At 37.1% G+C, this 23,004-nt stretch overlaps 1 protein-coding gene across 2 annotated transcripts in view; it reads left to right on the top strand.

Moving 5' to 3' along the window:
• The window catches only part of LOC108709590 (CUB and sushi domain-containing protein 2), a 599,445-nt gene that overhangs the window by 483,299 nt on the left and 93,142 nt on the right, over positions 1 to 23,004 (top strand). For both annotated transcript variants that reach the window (XM_018249580.2, XM_041584029.1), the window contains 5 exons: positions 369 to 557; positions 3,985 to 4,154; positions 4,403 to 4,559; positions 6,226 to 6,417; positions 9,414 to 9,540. In XM_018249580.2, the coding sequence (XP_018105069.2) occupies positions 369 to 557; positions 3,985 to 4,154; positions 4,403 to 4,559; positions 6,226 to 6,417; positions 9,414 to 9,540 (835 nt within the window). The remainder of the gene's footprint in view (positions 1 to 368; positions 558 to 3,984; positions 4,155 to 4,402; positions 4,560 to 6,225; positions 6,418 to 9,413; positions 9,541 to 23,004) is intronic.

The following is a 23,004-nucleotide window of genomic DNA, read 5'->3' as shown; positions in this document are numbered from 1 at the left end:
AAAAGCAAGTTATTCTCAGGAATCACCCTCTCTAGATACAGGCTTTGGATTTGAGTTTATTTGAATGGCTGTTATCTCAAATCTTACAGCTAATTGTCCATCAAAAAAACTCATCTCAAACACAAAACCTGCATTTAAAGAGACAGGTTGTTGAAGGGGTGGGGGTAATCAACAGTAACTTGAATATTTCATAATTTTTAATTTTTTATATCTAGAAAGCGTTGCTGCATATTTAATAACAATAGAGCTACCTTGATAACAGAGTGCTAACATGTGTATGAATAAAGGTTATAACAGACGGAGTGGAATTGTTGCTTGTTGTTGTGTATTTCCATGTGATTCTGACTTATCTTTGTTAATGCCACTAGAATATGACCTGGAGCCTTGTGATGAGCCAGAGGTTCCAGCCTACAGCATCAGAAAAGGCCTTCAGTTTGGTGTTGGTGACTCCTTGACTTTCTCTTGTTTTCCTGGTTATCGTCTGGAAGGAGCATTTCGCATCACCTGCCTGGGAGGTAGACGGCGTGTATGGAGTTCGCCTCTCCCAAGGTGTGTTGGTAGGTGGTCCTGTGCTTTAATTTTGCTTAGTTACTTTTTTTTGGGGGTAGGGTGGGGGCTGGAGAAGATAAAGTCATAATTATGTAGTTAATTTTGATTGAAATATATTTCCCAGGATGTGGTAATGGGTCATAGAGTTGTGTGTTAGAGAACAAGTTAAAATGTACATTGGTTAGTCTAATGATTCAATAGGTTGGTGTTATTGTAAGACTGTGAGATTATTGAAATGTTATACTACTATAGTAATGTTCTGAAGCAAGCAGATCAGTTTTACCAGTGCAGGGCAGCAGTACATGATGTTTTCATTACTTTAAAACACTTTTATTTTTTGGCATTACTGTTCCTTTAAACAGAACGAGAATAGATTTGGGGACACTAGAAGAAGTTATCTAATGTTAGGGAAGAGGCTGGTGTAATTTCACTGAAGCATAAAACAAAGTACAGTATTAGGATGCAAACTGTATTATTTGACAGAGGAATAAATATAAGGCCATCCTTTCCTGTAGCAGTACGAAAAAGTAAATGTATAGGTAGAGAATGTATTTGGTTAAATATTCACTTTTAAACAACTGTTTTTGCATGTCACAGCTTCATACGTTCATGGATATTCTCCATTGTAGGACTTCACTAGGCTAAATCAATAGTAGTCTTAGGAAAAGTTGGAAAATTTCAAATGCTGACCATTCTTCTATCCTTAAAACATTATAAATCGGCCCCTGTATTACTTATAGTCACTTTTTCTAGGCTCACTAAATAAATAATATATAAGTGCTTTGAATATAATTGTCTAGGGTAAGCCTGTATATAACTAAACTGATTCAACTAAAATTGCTTAGGGGCTTTTCTAAGGACATTTTTTTAGGTTTCAGAGGTATTAATGCAATATAATGAATTTTGCAACAGCAGCGTCACCTGCTTGTCAGTTGTTCTGACTGTAGATTCCGAGGGATATACCGTCAAAAGGAAAACCGAGAAGTGTTCTTATGTTGCTCTGCTCAGGAAAGAGATCAGAAGTCTCAAAAGACCTTTTCCATCTCCTTCCTGATCAGATAACCTGTTACTCTGAAACACTGTGCAGTGTCTGAAATAAATGTTACTATAATCGGGCACCTTCCTTACTTGTGTTGCCCCATGTTCCTGTATTTTTGTTGGCTGAAATATTCCTACAGTAACGGAAGATACTGTTTGGACTGGGAGCACCAGTGGAAAAATATAAGGAAGGTTAGTGCACTAACAAGAGTGTTTATCCTGATTTTTCTGTTGATGTTTAAGCATTCCCCAGTCCAATTATTTCCCTAATTTGTATGCAACAAAATGAAAAAAGGGTGATAAACTTTTTTTCAAATGCAATTATCATTAGTTTAAGGAGAACTAAATATTATATGAATATGGCTAGAAGTGGTATGGGATACATTTTCTGGAAACCAGTTATCCAGAAAGCTCTGAATTGTGGAAAGGCCATCTCCCTTATTTATCAAAATCCAAATTTTAAAATGTTAAAAAAGTCAGACCAAACTAGAATCCACTATTGGACCTTATTTATTATTAAAAAAAGCATGATTTAATCGGATCAGGGACAAACTCAATAAAATCAAGCAAAAATCCAAATCGTACAATTTATTTTTCAGATGTTTTTCCAGAATCACTTGATTTTTTCGGGCTTTTCCCAAAAAGCCTGAATTTTTCAGATTTTTGCCCGAAAAGTCAGAAATAATTAGCTTTTCAGGCTAATTCCAGCGCAGACCACAGAAACTTCCAAATAGAATAGGGACCTCTTCCACTGACTAATAAACAACCTTGGCAGGTCTGTGATGTCGGATTTTCAGATTTGGAAAATTCTAGGTTTTTTTCCCACTGAAAATTCAAATTATATAGTAAAAAAAAAATTCAAATGTTTCGAGTTTTATAACGCCCTTAATTTTATCCAAATAATCCAAATTTTTAAAAATGCTTTCCTTTTTCTCTGTAAGAATAAAACAGTACTTTGTACTTGATCCAAACTAAAATATAATTAATCCTTATTGGAAGCAAATCCAACCTATTGGGTTTATTTAATGTTTAAATGATTTTGTAATTTATAAGGTATAAAGATCCAAATTACAGAAAGATCTGTTATCTGGAAAACCCCAGGTCCCAACTAAGTGCACCACCTTAAAAATTCAGAATCTCTCAGTAATAATCCAGGCCTTTAAATTATGCACAGGAGTTCACCAACTTGGAATTTGTTAGGAGAAAGTCTACATGGCTTGAAAAAGTATTGCATTTATATTGGCATTGGGACACGCACATGCTTAATGTGCTCTGGGCAGCTGTCGAGAAGCTAAGCTTAGAGGTCATCATGAATCATCAATCATAAACAAGGTTTATCTGTCATATAAACTGATGCTACAGATTTGATTATGAATTTGATACATATTGCACTGGTTCCTGAGCTGCCATCTAATGAGAATCTAGAATAATTACTAATCAGCCTTGAATTGAGGATTTTATATTCTATTTATTGTCGCTCCCTAAGCTCAGTATGTGCAGTGAATCAGCAGAAAAGAAGAAGGGGAGCTACTAGGGGCATCTTAGGAGGCACAGATATTGACTGCTAAAGGGCAGTGATTGCCTCTGGCTAGTACAGAGCCCACAGCATACAGTGCAGCATTTATAGTCTACTGCTTTGTTTAGCTTTAGTTCTTTAACTTTAAATTGTTTCACAATTTTTATAGCTATTTATTGTAATTTATTTTTCATTTAAAAGTGAAACAATGTTAAATTATGTCTGACCAGCTATAGGTACTTGAGGGTTTGATTTGAACCAAGTGTGAGTCAGAAGGCATGAGTTCATATCTCCAGAGAGGCTATTAACAAGTTCGCACTCACTAAAATGTGTAAAGGTTCCCACAACAAGCCTCGGCTAAACCAGTCAATCTTCCAGGGAAAAGAAAGGTGCAAGAATGTAACAAGCTGACAATATGATGTGTCACCGATTTGTGGTCTGTCAGAGTAAAATAAATGAGTTGGTACTGGACACATGTGCGGTGAATTGACAAATAGTGTACAGGGTACTTCTAGACCCTGTGTTTTTTTAGAGAGAGTGAAATATGTTTCAAAGAAAGTCTACATGGCTTGAAAAAGTATTGCATTTATATTGGCATTGGGACACCAGGATACACTTCTGTACATAGGGATATTAACAATTGTCATGGAGGATTCATTCATGTCCCCATGCATACAAATACTCCTGACAGTACTTAGTACAAGCTTAGTGTAGGTATTTTAAAATAGGGACTTCTACTGCATCTAGCAAAGAACTTTGCATAGTTTGGGGGACAAAGATTTTATTACAGACAGTTTTATAGTGACAGCTTAAGCTTATCTTCCAATAATGTCAGAGTGCCAATAGCAAATCATAACCCCTAGCTTGTTTTTCTCTTTCAGCTGAATGTGGAGCATCTGTTACTGGTACTCAGGGTGTCCTGCTATCTCCAAACTACCCAGCCAATTACAGTAACAACCATGAATGCATCTACTCCATCCAGAGCCAGCCAGGCAAAGGTGTTCAGCTGAGAGCTAGAACATTTGCCCTGCACCCTGGAGACTTCCTTAAGGTACAAAATCAATTATAAGGATAAAAAAGTCAAACCTGTCAACCCCTTCCTTAGGAAGAGAGTTTATTTGTCAAGAACTGAACAAAATATACAATCTTTTCTCCCTTACTCGCTCAGTTTTATCATAAAAACATGATAAAGCTAAAATAGGTAAAATAGAAACATGCACTGCTCTATTGGCATATGATATCATGTCAAATTAATAGTAAACAAGTTATGTTGTTGTATCTTTATCCCCTTTCTTCCAGGTTTATGATGGGCACAATAACTCTGCCCGACTCCTTGGAACTTTCAGCAAGTCAGACATGATGGGGAAGAGCTTGAACAGTACCTCAAGTGCCCTATGGTTGGAATTCATATCTAATTCAGAAAATACCAGCAAAGGGTTTGAGTTGCATTATTCAAGTAAGTCAGGTCCATTTTACATTCAATTACCTTGTAAAATATATTTTTGTTGCTCTGGCCTTGTAGATCTACTCCAGCTTCATGGCCCCTGATAATAGTCATTGTTCGTTTATACTAATAGAAAATCAGTCTTCTGTGACTCCTAAATCGCATTATTTGTAATCAGCGAAACAATAATTTTCCTTTCCTCCATCGCCGTATTTATTCCTCTTCCATACTAACTATCTTAGGTGCCACTTCTTTTGCGAAACCCTTTTCCAAGACCTCCTTTTTCCAATTCATTTGATTTCTGTCTCATTTCGAGCTTAGTTACTGGTTATTCCCATAGCTCCTCTTCTTCTTCATACTTTTTTTCTGTTCCTCTATATATAAAAGATACAGTGTACATCATGTTTTCTGAAGCTAATTGCTGGTATATGCAACAAACATTCAAGGTTTATTTCATTAAAAGGTCACTGGATTTGTTTGAAGAAGTAGATACAATTTTCTATGAGCATGGTACTAATAAGCAGACTCATTAGCGGATTAAAATGTAATACATCTTCCCCATTAACTATATGATAACATTCTTTAAAAGACCCATGGTTCTAAACCATCAAATGCATGAGGAAAAATGCTCCCAGTGCTTACAGGTGACAGAATTGTATTAATCATGCAGCAAAATGCTCAAAATAACCATGTGTACAATTACCATAAATGTGTTTTTTATGCATTTCGGCATCACTGACTTTGTAGCATAAGAGTGTCCAGCTTGCAATCTTCCATGCTTGGAGTATTAGTTCAGTGATATCTAGCAGGTTGTAGGTTGAACATTAGCCCATGTGAACAGACAAATCACAAAAGCAGTATTGGTGGTGTCCTATAGTCTCTGTAGACTCACTACACAATATACTCTTTTTAATTGTTAGTTCTGTTTTATAGATTTTTATATAAACATGCAACGGAAGCAAAAACCTAACTTTTACTTTGCAACAATACTTAGTTATTTATAGACTGAGCGGGTAATGTAGTAATAGTTGGTAATGGATAAAACATACATGCAATGCAAGCAATTTTACATTGTGTACATTTTTGAACCTCCTTTATACAAGTCATGAAAAATATGCTTATGTTAAATTTTGCAGTGTAATAACTGCCTCATTTATTCTTATTTTTGCCAGCTTTGCCCCCCTTTATGAATTGTATTACAATCCTGTATGGGAATATTGTCTGCCTTTACATTTTTTTGGAGAACTGTTGGATCTTTATAGAATATAAAACCATGTTTAATATCACTCTAAATGCATATTATAAGGGATTTTTTGAGAAGTTCACAATATAGGGTTTTTTAAAGGGGCAACACTGATATAAAATGTATTAAAAGAACAATACACAGATACTCTTTTCTTCAGCACACTGAATAAACATGTTGTTTAATCCATTTGCATGTTATTAAATCATTTTACTCGCTATTATTTCAGTGTGCAGTATGTTGCTTTCCCCTCTGACCATCATTCAGCACAAAGTGACAAGTCTGTCTTGCTGTTTTGTGACACTTCCCAGTGCCACCAAGCTTGGCACTAATTGTAATTATCCTCTAGCTGAGAAACTGACAAAGCTGCAGGCAAACAGGTCAGTCTTGCAGCCGAATCACATCTTTCTCACTGTCCTTGTACTGACACTATAGGTTTTCAACTGATTAAATGTGAGGACCCTGGCATGCCACAGTATGGCTACAAGGAAAAGGATGAGGGACACTTTGCTGGAAGTTCTGTGACCTTCAGTTGTGATCCTGGATACAGCCTACGTGGCAGCCGAGTTTTAGTTTGCCTGACAGGGGAGCGTAGAGTATGGGATCAGCCTCTACCAGTGTGCATGGGTAAGTTGAAATGTGCCGTTGCCTTTTGTACTTCTGTTATAAAAAGGAAATAAATAAGATTATATCATAGTTAACATTTCTATCATCTGGAGAAGATGCTGTAAAAGGAAAATCAACATATTCTGCAGTGGAAGATTGTGTAAAATGTAATTTGTAGTAGACTATTTCATATATATTTTATATTTTCTGTTAAGTTATATATTCAAATACTCTCTAAGTATGAATTTAAATTATAACTGAGAGGACAATCTTTTTCTTGGGTAAGGTTTCTAGTATGTGAAAAGGCTTGATTAAAATGCACATTTAGGGGCCCATTTACTTAGCTTGAGTGAAGGAATAGAGGAAAAAAACTTCGAACTTCAAATGGTTTTTTTGGCTACTTCGACCATCAAATGGGCTACTTCGACCTTCGACTTCGACCTTAGACTTCGATTCAAACGATTCGAACTAAAAATCGTTCGACTATTCAACCATTTGATAGTCGAAGTACTGTCTCTTTAAAAAATACTTCGATCCCCTAGTTCGCCACCTAAAACCTACCGAGGCCAATGTTAGCCTATGGGGAAGGTCCCCATAGGCTTCCTAACAATTTTCTGATCGAAGGATAATCCTTCAATCGATGGATTAAAATCATTCGAATCGTTCGATTCAACGGATTTAATCATTCGAATTGAGCTAAATCCTTCGACTTCGATATTCGAAGTCGAAGGATTTCAATTCGGCAGTCGAATATCGAGGGTTAATTAAACGATATTCGACCCTAGGTAAATTTGCCCCTTAGAGGCTGCAGTCAGCAGAAGTAAATTTGTGCTTGGCCACATGGCTTAATGGAACATTTAGAAGCCCGTCAACATGAAAAATGATGAGTAATATCATAGCAGGTGCAAACTTTGCTCCTATTCTACAAATGTATAGCCTATTTATTACACATATTTCCCTCTAACACTTTAATAATTACTTTACCCCAAATATTAAAGGTCAAGTTGAAAAAAAAACATTTATGTGTTAGCAGCACATGAAAAAGCACCATACCCTTTCACGGTCAATGGGACCAGAGTCCCATACGATTGGCCAGATGGACAAGAACCATTTCTCCTCCCGCCTGCCTTTCCACTCTGAGTTGTTATGTTTAAGGCATTAATGTACATACTTATTGACCGTTTATATGAAAGGGTTATAGTTTTATTATAGAAAAAATTTATAATGCTTTTTAAAAAATGATTGTTTTTACAGCATTTTGTTTTATATGCAGCCATTAGTGAAGATTAGAGTATATCAGCGTGAAAATTCCATAGTAGTACTTTATCACTTCCACAAACTTATGTCTGCTGTCATTACATGGGGATCTGCTCACTTCAGGGGGCCTTCAGATGATGGTGACCAATCACACTGCTCCTGCTGCACAGACAGCTGGCTCAGCTGTGGGTAGATACTCAAATATTTTCGAAAGCACATCAAATTTCAGTAGGGATTGCTTGGCACTGGTGTCTATTTACAGTATATGTATCCTAACCTGAAATTAGCATTCATTTGAGGCCCCTGTGTCTAGCTTAATAGTACTAGATACTGACTTTCAGGACCCGAGAAATGACTTGGCCAAGTTAAGTTCAGCTGATGGGTAGATGGGTTTTGCTGCTCAATCCAGCTATAAAGGGTCAGGGTAATTTCTAGGTGTGTACTAGCGCTAGTGAAATATTGTATACAGGAGACTATGAAAGCTTAGATCAAGCCTTAATATTATATAAAAAGCTGGTATTTTAGGCAAACGTTTGCTCCAATCTACTGTATATTATAGCTGACTATTTTTTTAAATAATCACATATTTTTCTGTATAGTTTTCAATTATCAATACTTAAAATATATTTTTATATTTTGGTTTATCTGCATATATTAACCTTTCTTATCCCTCTAATCTAATAAAGCTGCTTCAGGTAGCAGTGGTGCAAATAACTGAAAACATACTGTAAGTCTATCTAAGAGTTGAATTGTATCGCTATGCCCTAAATCAATAATTCTTAAGCTTTAAGGGGCGGCAGAAAAAGTTAATTATTAACTTTAATAATACAGAAAACCCTTTTCCTCTAAACAATTTTAAGGTTCATAATTAATCCTAAACAAATTCTTGGATGACTCAGCTGACTCAGCGTGATGTCATTTCGGCACTTCGCCGATTTACTAACGTTAGCTGGCGTAAATTCCAAGGAGATAGACTCTGGCGCAACTTCGCCCTGTAACGCCAGGCAAATTTTCGGTAGTGTTACTACGCAAATTCACTAAGTTTTTGATAATACTGAACATTACCTCTATCGCCAGACTTGCCTTTGCCACCTCAGACCAGGCGAAGTGCTAGAGTAGTGCTAGAAAATAGTTCAGAACGCTGGAGTTTTTTCCTATTTAAAGGGTGATAGACTGAAAAAGATCGTGAATTTTTTTGGGAGGTACCCTCCTTCCCCCCTACATTTGATAACATATGGCACCTAAACTATACTGTGGGCACATGTGTAGGGCAATATAACAACTTTATATAATTTTATTAAGGTTCCCTGGCCTTGTGTAGGTTAATGTATTTGCTGCAGCATATACATCCATTGTACTTTAACTGCACGCCATATGCTAATTAGCCATCGCTAGCATAACTTCGAACTGCTGAGCATAATTTCGCCAGCCTTCGTTATCCTGTGCGCAACTTCAGATCTTCATGAATTAGCGTTGTCCAGGCGAATTTACGCCTGGCGAAGTGTTGCGATGTGCCTGAAGCTAGCGCTGGCGAATTTTCGCTGGTTAGTGAATTTGCCCCATAGACTTCACCTGAGAGGAACACTAAAAATGATTTTCACAGTAGGATTGTAATTCTTAAAGGGAAGGTTCAAGGTACAGCCACACATATAAAAGTATATATACAATGCCCACATCAACAAATGGACTTCAAAGTACAACAAAATTACAATATTGTTTTCAGGCACAAACATTATTAACAGGTGTGCTTTTTTTCACAGCGGAATGTGGGGGACATATAAGGGGAGACAGGGTTGGCAGAGTCTTATCTCCTGGCTATCCAGCACCCTATGATCACAATCTGAACTGCATATGGATAATAGAAGCAGATGCTGGCTGCACTATTGGGTAAGTCCATACCATAATCTATCTTTATATGTATATATGTATATATATATATATATATATATATATATATATATATATATATATATATACAGTATATATATAGGCAGCAACCTATTTAAAGGAGTTGCTCACCTTCCAACACTTTTCTACAGTTCAGTTGTTTTCAGATAGTTAATAAATAGATATATATATATTTATAAAACAGCTGCAGGAGGGCAGTCACCGACTCTATAAACAGTTTTAAATTAAACATTATTTGTTACATTTCTTATGACACTGCTGCACTGAATCCCTGAGTTTATTTAAAGGCAACTGTTATAATTGATACAATAGTTGTGCCAAGGTCCAGGACTATTGGACACAGATCTTCACTTTCATATCAAAAGTAATGACAATTGAACCTACCCCAGCGACTGCACTGCTGGGACTAACCACTGGAATTGTCTCCTCAAAGGAAATTAGAACTGTACTGTATTATGCCAAAAAACTGATTATCCTCAAATGGAACAGACCCAGCTCGCCCACCCTAGATAAATGGAAAGAAACTGTAAATAAAGCCCTACTGTTTTATAAAGCAGCAAACATTGCAAGGGTTATTATTGGTTATTATGGGTTCTGAACTCTGAAAGCAACAGTCAACATGTACTGTGAGTAACTTTTGTATTAAAACTAAAATGATGTGCGCCATATTGTCGCCTCCTGCTTTCCTGTGTGCCTTCTACAGATGCCAAGATTATAGGTATTGGCCAATTGTCTAAAACCATTTATTCTGTCTGACAGACGGGATTTTTCCAGCTAAAGCCACTGATGTTAATATTCCAAGAACCTTTTACTAATTTACAGGTGCTGGATATGATAAAAGAGTATGGCAGCTATTCTGGATTTAAGAAAAATGGCACATATCCACCCTGTTTGCCATAGACCAGAAAGCAAGCAATAACCCCAACCTGGCCTCTCCCTTGTCCTGGGTAGATGAATTCCAATACCTTGGAATATCAGTCACATAATTACAAAGTTAAATCAGGTTGAAAAAAGACTTCAACTTCAACCCCTCCAAATGAAAACCCAGCATCCATACACACACCCCTCCATACTAGGTGTTGTAGCATTTGTTACCATCATTGTTGATGGCCAAGGATAAGTTGATACAAATTAAATGTATCCACTGTGTATAAATGACACTGAAACAATTCATCCGCATTAACCCGAAAAGAGTGAATGTCTGTCCTAGATGTGGGAGAGGTCCTGGGAACTGGCAACAATTCCCTTTCTTTTTCTTTACTTATACCTTTCCTCTATTCAACTATTGTACTGAGCATTCTATTGAATGTTTAATTGTAATTGAAAATCAAAACGTAAAGCAATAAAAAAGTTGCTAATATTCCACAGATGCTGCTGTGAAAAGCAAACTGTGGCAAACTGTAGCAGTTCAGAGTCTGCTCCTGGATTACTGAGCTGCCAGACAGAAACACCAGAAACAGGAACATTAGATTAAGCTTTAATATTGGAAAAACAGTAAAAGATTTAACATGGAAGGCAATTGAAAAAATGTCTTTATTTTTATCGAACAATCAGAAAACAAATTAACTGAAAAAAAGTGTTTAGAAAGTGATCAACCCCTTTAAGATTTCTCAAGCTTTTTGGCTCAAGCTCTCTTTAAGGTAACTCATAACTCATTCTAGCTTTCAGGCTGAAAAATATTGGCAATATCCATATTTTACCGAATGGGCTTTTGGAACGAAGAAAAGTGGCGCCAACTTTTTTATTTCTCTAGGTATTCCACAAAAGTATTGTTACTAATACTGTATATAGTTTGTTAAATATATTACACATGAACTTTCCTGTCCCAATGCTCATATGTTTTTCATTGCCTTATTGGTGGTTGACTTTCTGACAGCAGGGGCTACATACTGTATGCTAGCAAAACCATTACATGCAGAATATGAAGGTGTTAAGGTGCTAACTATAAAAACATTAAAGATCTTTAAAAAAAAAATAGAAAGTGTTTGCAGCAGAGCAGTCACTAAATGGCAAATCCTGCAAGATTTTATCCAATAGCAAAGATATATAATACAAATTATGCAAATATGAAAGGTCATCTATGGGGGTATATGGGATTAAAATATGGAAATTATATTTATGAGGGAAAAAATTCACTATTACCCTGGCAGATGGTTTCTTTACCACTGTTATGTATAGCCCACAGGAGACAAATAAAAAAATCAAATTGCAATTTTCAAGACAGATATTTGTTAACATTAGTCAACATGCACTGCATAAATCAGGCATTATTACTGACTGGTTGCTATGGTTTATTACACTGTGTTTAATTAAAACTATATTTATAAATACCATTGATTGCTCTACACTAAGCACATAAGATTTATAAGAGATATGGTTGGTTGACTTATTTGGGGTAAAGGTGGCCATAGACAATTATGATCTTTCGTAGAAAAGATCTTTCCAAGAAAGATTGTTTGCTTCAATACACACGTGTAAAGCTGAATCATCAGATATACAGGTAGAAACAATAGAATTCTTCCTGTATCTGACGATTCAGCACTAACAACGGCCAATGTTTGGCTGCCTTTATTTGCATCCGATCAAAAATTTCCGTCCAGCCTAATCAACAAGCCGACCTGTATCTAAGTCGTCTGCCGATATCGGACAGCTCGTTTCCCACCATACACGCACCAAATATTGTACTAAATTTGTTTCGTACAATGTTATCTGTGCGTCTATGGCCACCTTAAGTATAGAGATTGTCCCTGTGTGTTTCTACTAATGAATTGCTTGGATGTATTTACACTTTTAAAAAAAAGGTTACAGTTCAAAAGGCTACTGTAATTGTATAGCAGACCTTTAGATACTTCTGCAAATAAGCTGTACTTTAGAAAGAACTAAGCACAAGTGGAGTAAAAAAATAATGCAGACTTGCAGTTTACTGGTACCTAGTACCATCTGCAAGCTGCATTTTGTGGCACTTTAAAAATCTGTTACAAAACACAGAGCTGAAGGCACAGGGGACAGGGCTCCATTGTACTCTTTACCACCCGCACTCCAGCCTTGCCTATTCTAAATAAACAAATAAGACAACATCTGGGGACCTCCGTATGCCATCATCTACAGTACAGCTAAATTGAGAATATCCAGTGTTCCAATTAAGATAGCAGTTATTAGGTTGGCTTCATCACATGCTCCTGCCATAGCACTCACTAGTCTTCTAATGAATATACACAAAAGATGGAGGAAACCTAAAAGCAGAACTTTGCTGCAATTGCATTTATTGAGTTGTGCCACTATATGTTTTGGGCCAACAGCCGTTTCTCGAGTAAACACAGCAGTTATACAGATTATTATTATCAGATACAAATAGCTCAAGCATTTGTTCAGGGTTAGTCTCTAAGGGAGCCCTGAGAAGTACTCCCTCTTTTTGGACAATGGAGAGTTAATGGCAAACTTCGCCTATAGACAGTGGGCAAAATGCACAGGAAGAGGTTTCTACATGCTTGAGCTATTTGTATCTAATTATATATTTGCTGTGTTCAATTGAGAAAGGGCTATTGGCCTGAAACATGTAGTGACAACTCAATAAATGTGATTGCAGCAAAGTTCTGATTTTAGGTTTCCTGCATCTACAGTGCAGTGCAGTACTATCAATTAAAGGCTGTGCCCTTTACTCCTCAACTCTTTTTGATGAATGAGGCTTATAGTATTCAAATTCTTGTTCATGGCTAAAAGGTTAGTTTTAAATATCCCTTGTGTGCAGGTTGATCTGATTAAATGTTAAATCATGACCCCCTAAGGACCTATCAGAACTAAAACTCATCCCATTTCTTTTGCTCTAATGTGTAACTATAAGTCTTTCCAAACTCACACTGATAAAAGCATTATTAACTTTACACACACATTGGTGAAATCACCATGTAAAGAATGGATTTTGAGAAGTATGCACATTGTTTATGCTCTCATTAGTGTGCCTTTGCCTATAGCCTTAATGTGTTTATTCATTTAGTAGCCTGTTTCCACTACTACACCTGTTTACACCCTGCCATGCTGCTGTTGAATCATCAGCATGGCAGGGTGATGAGTTAAATCTCTGGCACAGATCTGAAGCTCCTAGAGGCACACGAGGTGGGAAGTCCTGTCTGATCTCACCTACAATATGCAAAACTTTGGCATGCCAAGTGTTCTTCCTCCTTTATAAAAAGGTATGTAGAAATAGCCTGGGAATTCTTCTGTTGATTTCTTTTATGAAGAAAAATAAACAAAGCATTTCAAATCCAATTCATATCACTTGAGACTACACTATGGGGCAGATTTATCAAGGGTCGAATTTCGAAGTACAAGAAACTTCGAAATTGGAGGACGAAATGCGTTGGTCATCCACAGGAGCCTAGGGTACATGCGGTTGAGATGCCGGCAAATCCATCTGCACTGACTGCTCTGGAGACCCGAAAAAGTGGCAAAGTGGTGACAATTTCAAAGAATTTTTCTTATATGCGATTTTAATAGTAACATTGTGAGTGTACTTTTAACTTTATTGGGAATTAAAAAAATGACGGTTTTACACTATGTCAGCGCATTATTTTAGAATTGTGGGATCAGAAGCCATCTGGAAAGGTTATTATTAATGTCAATGCCTTTTCTCCTTTTAAACGCTTGTGAGTACCCCACCATAAGAGTGACCACACTGTGTGAATTTGAATAGTTTAAAGATTGGCACATAGAGAGCAGCAATAGAATTGGGAAAGGACACTCAGCACCAATTTTTATTTTATAATATTTTAATTTCACCTGAGGTGCACTGAATCTATATTAAGAGATACTATACTATATTGGAATTATTTCTTTTTTTCCCTTATTTGTCTAATTCTCTTGCTAATGAGCGCTGGTCCTCCCCACAATACGATTTGAATTTCATTACGAGTCTGAGGGAGCACAGACAATTTTGTGGACCGGCAGAGAAAGCCAGGCCCGGACTGGCAATCTGTGGGTTCTGGCAAATGCCAGATGGGCTGCTGTAAGGTGCCATAGAAAGTCAGTATTTAGTGGGCTGGTGGGGGGCTATTTGAGCCTCTATGTGGGCTGATTGGGCCTCTGTGTACCTGAAATGCCAGGGCCTATTTTAATTCTCAGTCCGGACCTGGAGAAAGCAGACCACACGGGATCTTCAATATCCTTTAAAGTAAATATATGCCAGGACAATTGATCTGCACTAAATCATTGTTGATGGTTGAACAAATGGCAGGGCTATTAAATCATCATCCTCAGGCCCACATACTTTCTGTAATTTGTTCTTTCTATTCTTATAAAAAAGTGAATTTGATTTACAACTAAAAATAATAGCAAACCCACATAGTTCTGATATCAAAATCCCCTTTTACCCAGTTCTAGATTACTTCAGAGCCTCTGAAAGTCTTTAACTAATTATATATTCAGTACTGAGTGAATTTGCTAATCTCTGGTAAAATAATTAGAATCCTTTTTCTGCCAGCTAAAGAATTTTATGAAGCCACCACTAATGCTGCCCATGTGTAGAAGTTGTGCAGCATTTCAAAGCCAAAGAAACTTTAAAATATAAGCTGTAGTTATATAAAAAAAATATTACAGATATGTGTGGGTGTTTTTACTGAGCCTGTTTTGTTCTGTTAAATCTGCCCACTGCCCCAATTAATTTTTAAAGAAATTGTAGTCCCTCACCCAACTGAAAATCGGTTTTTATGTTTTGTATGAGAAAACATTCACAGTTTGTAACTACATGATCAATGTTTGGCAGGGAATCTGTTCCTTTCTTTTGGCTGCCATTTATACTTACCGTATTTTGTAACATGAAAAGCATTTTGTAAAACAAAAAGAGCGTGGATTGCATTTTGCCACCAAAAAATATATAAAATTCAAAATATAGCGGTGAAAAATTGCATTCTGTGAGCACTGAACTTGCAGTGACAAATGATTTTTGACAAAGTTGTTGTTACCCAAACAAGATTGCATTCAAAAAAACTTATTTTTGGTCCCAAAATTCTTTTTGATTTCAAAATACATTTTGAATCCATAAATACATGACATTAAAAACATTATAATATAAAATTTTAATTAAAAAAAATATTGTGTGCTCTAAAACCAAGAAAAAGATTTTATGTCTACAAAAAGTAAAAAAAAAACATTCTGTCGTCACAAAAGAACATTTGGCAGTCCAGAAAGAGTTTAAATTTTGAGAGCATAAAAGTGATCTTGTGACTGCAAAAGGTTATTTTTGTTCACATAATTAGTGGTGCTTGCGAAGCAAAGCATCACTACTGTTATGTAGGGATGTCGCGGACTGTTCGCCGGCGAACTTGTTCGCGCGAACATCGGCTGTTCGCGTCCGCCGCAAGTTCGCGAACGTCGCGCGACGTTCGCGTCAAAATCGTTCGACCATTCGACCATTCGATCGCTAAAATCGAACGATTTTCGTTCGATTCGAACGAAAATCGTTCGATCGAACGATTAAAATCCTACGATCGTTCGAATCGAACGATTTTCGGATGTTCGAAGTTCGCGAACTGTTCGCGAACTGTTCGCATTTTTTGCCGGTGTTCGCGAACGGCGTTCGCGAACACATTATCGGCGGTTCGCTCTACATCCCTACTGTTATCTTGCAAACTTATTTTTATTAGTGGTGCTTGCGAAGCAAAGCATCACTACTGTTATCTTGCAAACTTATTAGTGGTGCTTGCGAAGCAAAGCATCACTACTGTTATCTTGCAAACTTATTTAGTGGTGCTTGCGAAGCAAAGCATCACTACTGTTATCTTGCAAACTTATTTTTTTTATTCTTCTTCCGTATGAAAGTTTGGCGCGTAACTAGTCCCGCACCATTTGTCCTAGACCCATGAATGAGGTGTCAAATCGTGCGGCTTAATCGGGAATGGGGTGGTATGACTTTTCTAAGGGGTGGGTGGTTAATTGCCCCTTGCGGGGGCAATTAACCACCCCGAAAAGTCCCATAGATTAACATTGAGGCCAACTTTTGACGGATTCTAGCGCAGAGAGGGAATCTTGTAGAAACGTTAAATTTACCACATTTGAAGAGGTTTGCGACCTGTGTCAGATGATACCCCACACGAGGGTATAAGTTTTACCCCCGGGGCAGGAGAGGTCCCCAAATTTGCCCCATTGACTTATAATGGGGAATTTATCGAATAATTAGTTTGTCGCAGACCCATGAATGAGGTGTCAAACCGTTCAGCTTATTCGGGAATGGGGTGTTGTGACTTTTCTGTCCTATTTTGGGGACCCAAAAAAGTGAGCGGAGCCGCAAACAACCAATCAGATTTTCCCTATTGACTTCAATGAGAAAATGTAAACAGCTGTAATTCTCACAGTAATAAAGCCAGAGCTCCCAAACTTGGCACCGTGGGTCACTGGGTGACTGCAGCCAAAATTTACAAAAAGTTGGCGGAGTCTACAACAGCCAATCAAATTTCAGCCATTCAATTAAATAGGAAAATTTTAAACTGCTGCCGCTCTTAGACGGTTAATGGCAGGGTCCTCAAACTTGGCACAGTTGGTCACTGGGGGACTGGGATTAAAATTAAGAAAAGTGGGTGGAGCCAAAACCAACCAATCAGATTTCTTTGATTGGTTTTAATGGGAAAAATTAAGAAGGCTGCCATTCTCTCAGTATTGATGTCAGGGACCTTGAATATCACAAATGTGGTCGCTGGGGGTTTCCACTTCAAGTTTAGAAAAAGTGGGCGGAGCCACCAGCAACCAATCAAATTTCATTCATTGATTTTCAATAGAAAAAAATAGAAATGCTGCCATTTTTACACATTAAATGACAGCATTCCCAAACTTTGGTATGTTAGTCACTGAGTGACTGTGGTTCACAATTAGGAAAAAAAGGGGTGGGGCAACAACAGCCAATCAGATTTGGGCCTGAGTTTTGCCACGGCAAGCACCACTCACATTTTCTTCAGGAAATGTACCTCTCTAGTTTATATTGTGACTTCAAATTGATTTTGTGTTCACAAGTCAAAAATAACTTTTTTAAGCAAATGAGTGAACTTGTTGGCAAATGCACTATTTTGCCCTGAGCATTAGTAGCACCTAAAATGTTAGTTTGCCTTTTATCCAGTGTTGTTTTATCCACGAGCCAAACACTTAAGAGCTGAAATTAAATGTTTAGCCAGATATCATCTCTAGTGCAGTGGATGACACTGCGGCAGCAGAATGTCAAATGTCCCTATTTTAATAAGGTTTTGCTATGCCTTGTCATGCCAGAAAACATTGAAATCCCTTGATTGGATGATGATGATTTTTTATCCTCGTGTTTGATGAAAAACTGAATATATAGCAAGTTCTCTCAAAAATAAGAATAGTTGCTTAAATGGCTAAATTGATACTGCAACAATGCCTTTGGCACTAGTGTTGGTCATAGGCTGATCCTTTCCCATTTATATTAGCGTTAATTGGCTGAAGGTAACCTTCACATCGAGATAAAAACACAATGGGTATGGGTGCCCCATATAAGAATCCTGTCTGCTCTGCAAATACCCAGCTCAATGTTCTTCTAAAAATGCATCAGTGCAATTAAAAACAGCAATCAATCATTATTTTATCTTATAGTATAATAGTTTATTAATATTATATATCTATAGTTTTTGTGAGTGTAAAGATGGGTCAGTGTCTGATTTATGCAGTGCATATTGACACAAATATCTGTCTTGAGTTTGTGTATGTATGGATGCTGGTTTTCATTTGGATGGACTTTGGTCTTTTTTCAACCCGAATTTAACTATGTTACTAAGTTTAACTAGTTTGATCAGTCTGCTATGAGTGAAAAGTGCCAGTATGTTGGTATATAAAAAAAATAAATAAAACCTACCGTATATACTCGAGTATAAGCCGTCCCGAGTATAAGCCGAGGTACCTAATTTTACCTCCAAAAACTGGGAAAGCTTATTGACTCGAGTATAAGCCTAGGGTGAGAAATGCAGCAGCTTCTGGTAAGTTTCAATCAAAAAATTGAGGGTTTCTGCTCCCATTGGAGGTGCCGGCGTCTCGTTTTTGGATGCCGGCGACCATTCTTGGACGCCGGCGAATATTCTTGGAGACTATTCTTGGACAACCGGTGACTATTCTTGGACGCCGGCGACTATTCTTAGGCACCGGCGACTATTCTTAGGCACCGGCGACTATTTTTAGACGCTGGCGACTATTTTTAGACGCCGGCGACCGTTTTTGCGCTTGACCTGAGTATAAGCCGAGGTAGAGTTTTTCAGCATATTTTGGGGGCTGAAAAACTCGGCTTATACTCGAGTATATACGGTAAATAGCACTATAGCTGTCCTCTTGATGCTTGATTCCATCATTACATAGTATAACCAACATTTTTAGAGGAAGAAGATAACTAATTTGTCAAGGATAGTGATAATTTCATTGGCTGCTTGCCCAATGTTTGGAGTTCAGACGAAGGCTCAGACAGGTTAGACAAGGTAGGAAGGTTGGCACTTGAACAGGCAGGGTAAGCAAGGTAAACTGACTGGCAATGTCCACAGCATCCAGTAATTTTCCTTTGTTCCCAAAATGCTTTATTGATTTAACCTTAGGTACAAACAATTCATCTTAAAAAAAAAAAATTATCAACAGTTTTATTATGTTTCTTCTATAAACAAGTCATCATAAAACCTTCATGGTGATCCTTGGCTAAAAGTTGGACCTTGAAGTAAAAAAGTTTTACAACCTTTGAGGGTATATTTTCTCCTCATATCTGCATACCATACCGGCAGCTTCATTTGCTCTAAAATAGACCACAGTTTGTGCTTTGTGAATTTGTGAATTTGATAGGGACCTTAGACTGTAAGCTCTGCTAGTGAAGATACTGGTGTGAAAAACAATCTCTACTTTATTACAATAATAATTAAGGGTATAAATACAGTACGTACAGTATGTGTATGTTAGAAACATGCATTGATTAACCATAGAAATAGATATATAACATTAACACTAATTTTATATGATGGTTCTTTTTAAAAAGAAAGGCATTAAACTTTTCCGACCTAGCAATGAAAATGGAACTAGCACTCTATCCATCCCTCAGCTGTTTGAATGCATTCATATATAAACTGCAAACAGGTCAAGTTGACTAAAACAGGTATATAGAAAATACTACAGGTATGGCACCTGTTATCCAGAATGCTTGGGACCTGGGGTTTTCCAGATAATGGATCTTTCCGTAATTTGGATCTTTGTACCGTAAGTCTACTAGAAAATCATTTAAACATAAAATAAACCCAACAGGCTGGTTTTGTTTCCAATACGGATTAATTATATCTTAGTTGGAATCAAGTAAAAGAAATTGTTTTATTATTACAGAGATAAAGAAAAATTTGTATTATTTGGACAAAATGGAGTCTACGGGAGATACAGCCTTTCCGTAACTCAGAGCTTTCTGGATAACAGGTTTCTAGATAACAGATTTAATACCTGTACCATCAAAAAAGGCATAGCAGTGGAAAGAGTGGTTATAAAAGACATAAGAAAAATATTGGATAAAACAGGTTTTAAAGTTTGACAAAAAGTAGATGAATGGTTCTTGGTACTGCATACCTGTTTGTTTTTGCTGTCAGACTGCATTTTCTGCCATGTCCAAATGATATTATACTTTGTTATCAGAGCTCTATTCCCATCCCTCCTTCGTGGGCTGTAAATTAATTATTTCACTTGAAGTTAAGGAAGTATCTCTATGGCTTCCTGTGTATAATCTGTCACCCTCTGCTCACTTAGCCTGTTTCATTTCACATAATGCTATGTTCTTGCAGAGACACAGCCTGAATCTTTCTTCACACCTTGTTTCCTTTCATTGGTGCTTAATCACTACGCGAATGGGGCTTCTTGCTTATCATCAGCTTGTCCAGCGAATGAATATATGGCAATACAATAGAATAAACAGGAACATATTCACTTGATAAAACACAGTAATCAAACTAAACTGGTTTTATTTCAGTAGTATTAGTAAAGGGATATTTTAATATAGTAAGGGTCGTATTCAGTGTATGTATATGGCAAAAATATGTTTACTTAATGAAACCACAGGATAATGTATGAAATTAATGCTGAAATCCTTATTCATAAAATTGCCAATATTAACACTGATGTTGATATGATGGTGATTACCTAAGTATCTGCAGACTAACTTGCAAAACTATATATACACCTAAATATATATATATATATATATATATATATATATATATATATATATATATATATATATATATATATATATATATATATATATATATGGGATCCCTTATCCAGAAACCCATTATCCAGAAAGCTCCTATTATGGAAAGGCCATCTCTTAAAGACTCCATTATAATCAAATAATGCAAAATGTAAAAAATGATTTAATTTTTCTCTGCAGGGTCGGACTGGGCCAGCAGGACTGAAACCCAGTGGGCCCCGGCTCTTTTGGGCCCCGCCTCCCACTCCCTGCACTGCTGCTGCTTAACTCCCTCCATGACCACAGCTGCGGCGCACAGGAAAAGGGTTGCGCCTCGGGGACAGTGGGATAGTGTGGGGAGCCCCTAAGGCTGCAGGCCCTGTGGGCCCCAGGACCTCTAGTCTGACGCTGTTACTCTATAATAATAAAACAGTACCTTGTACTTGATTCGAACAAAAATCAAATTAATCCTTACTGGAAGCAAAACAAGCTTATTGGGTTCATTTAATGTTTACATTATTTTTTAGTAGACGTAAGGTATGAAGATCCAAATTACAGAAAGATTCCTTAGGATCTTTAGGAGTCACCTCAAAGCTACATGAGCTCTACAATGGGGGAAGGTTTACAATAGTCACAATAAAATACACTAGAGCCATTGATATTCTGTCAATTAAATCTTTATAAATGGTGCTTAGTGATGTCATTGGTTATAATCTGTGTTCAATGATGCAATTTCTGTCACATAACTCACTGAAACTTGTATAAAGTAATAAACAATGTATTCCTTGTTGTAAAACATGAGGATATAATAAATCACTGAGGATTTCCATGACCTGTATAAAAGCAGTTGGCCTTGTGTATTTATATGGTCACGGAACTCCTCTGTGACTTATAATATCCACATACTTTTAAATGAAAACACTTTTATTCCATGACTGATCTGCCAGTACCTTATCTTGTGTATATATATATAGAGAGAGAGAGAGAGAGAGAGAGAGAGAGAGAGAGAGAGAGAGAGAGAGAGATCATTTAAGTCAGGTCATTGTCACAAGCACCTTTATGTTCAGAGGACAAAATGACCAGAGACTCCATCTCTCTGAGTGTAACTGACAGACAGGGTAGGAAAGGGCAGACATAGGGCAGGTAGTTAGCAGGTTGTCTGCTTGAATCTCTGGGCTTCATTTCACTGCCTGTGCTTTAGCTGATAACTTAAATCCCCTTTGCTCTGGATGAGATTGTAAGGTACAGTTGAATGAAATTTTGGATAAAAGTCCTATATAAATGCAAATGGGTACCTTGGTACAATGTATGCTAATCACTGAAAAGCTGCCTGAGATTTGACAGAGTGTAATAACATAAAACCACAATAAGTTTTTAATTTCTCCACTGACGTTAGAGGAATTTTTATCATAGGCTTCATACCTTTCCTGTATCTCATAGGAAAACACAAGTCTTTCAATTTCTCCCTCTTCATCTCAAAGCTTTGCTTTTACAGCTTAAAAACAAGCAGGATTTCATAAACTGGCTGTACATGAAAAGTCTGTAGGAATTCATCTGCTCTGTATACGAGAGAAAACGGAGCCAGGTGTTGCTGCTGTATAACTGGTGCAGAAAATTATCCTCAGATCAGTACGAAAGCTTCATGCGTTAGGCATACCTTAAATTCTGGCACCATATCTCTCTCGAATAAGTAGAATGTTATGTTGCAGCTGTTTGTATTTCACAAAAAAAACAACACTACAAGTGGAACATTCTCTAACTTTATCAACACAAATCCTCTAACGTAGATTACTCAGTGGTCTGTATCTTGCCAAAAGCTTTGGACACAGCAGAGAGGCACATTATACATAGTGTAAAAGGTGACTCATGGAAATAATATCAACCTTTTACCCCTTATTGAATAAAATGTTACATGTGGCAGATCTCCCACCATTTACTTAGATTTGAATGATAAAATATTAATATGTGCACAAGTACTTAGCAAATTAAGGTAGGGTATTAGGAATACTGCTACAGTTACAGTGTTGGACTGGCCCACCAGGATACCAGGAAAACTCCTGGTGAGGCAGTCAGTCAGTGGGCCCTCATGCTGCTAAACTTTTGGCCTATTTCATGGCCATTCCCAATTTATATGAGAACAAAGAGGCTAAATAGGTTGAATAATAGATTATAGTATGTGAGAAAAGAGACTAGGAGAATAGAGGTTGAAGAATAATAGTAATGAGGGTGGGCCCCTGGTCTAAGGCTTTTTG

This window comes from Xenopus laevis, chromosome 2S, assembly GCF_017654675.1.
Source record: "Xenopus laevis strain J_2021 chromosome 2S, Xenopus_laevis_v10.1, whole genome shotgun sequence".
In the NCBI taxonomy this organism is placed as follows: domain Eukaryota; kingdom Metazoa; phylum Chordata; class Amphibia; order Anura; family Pipidae; genus Xenopus; species Xenopus laevis.
Note: the sequence above shows the minus strand (reverse complement) of the source record. Positions and strands in the feature narration are given on the sequence as shown.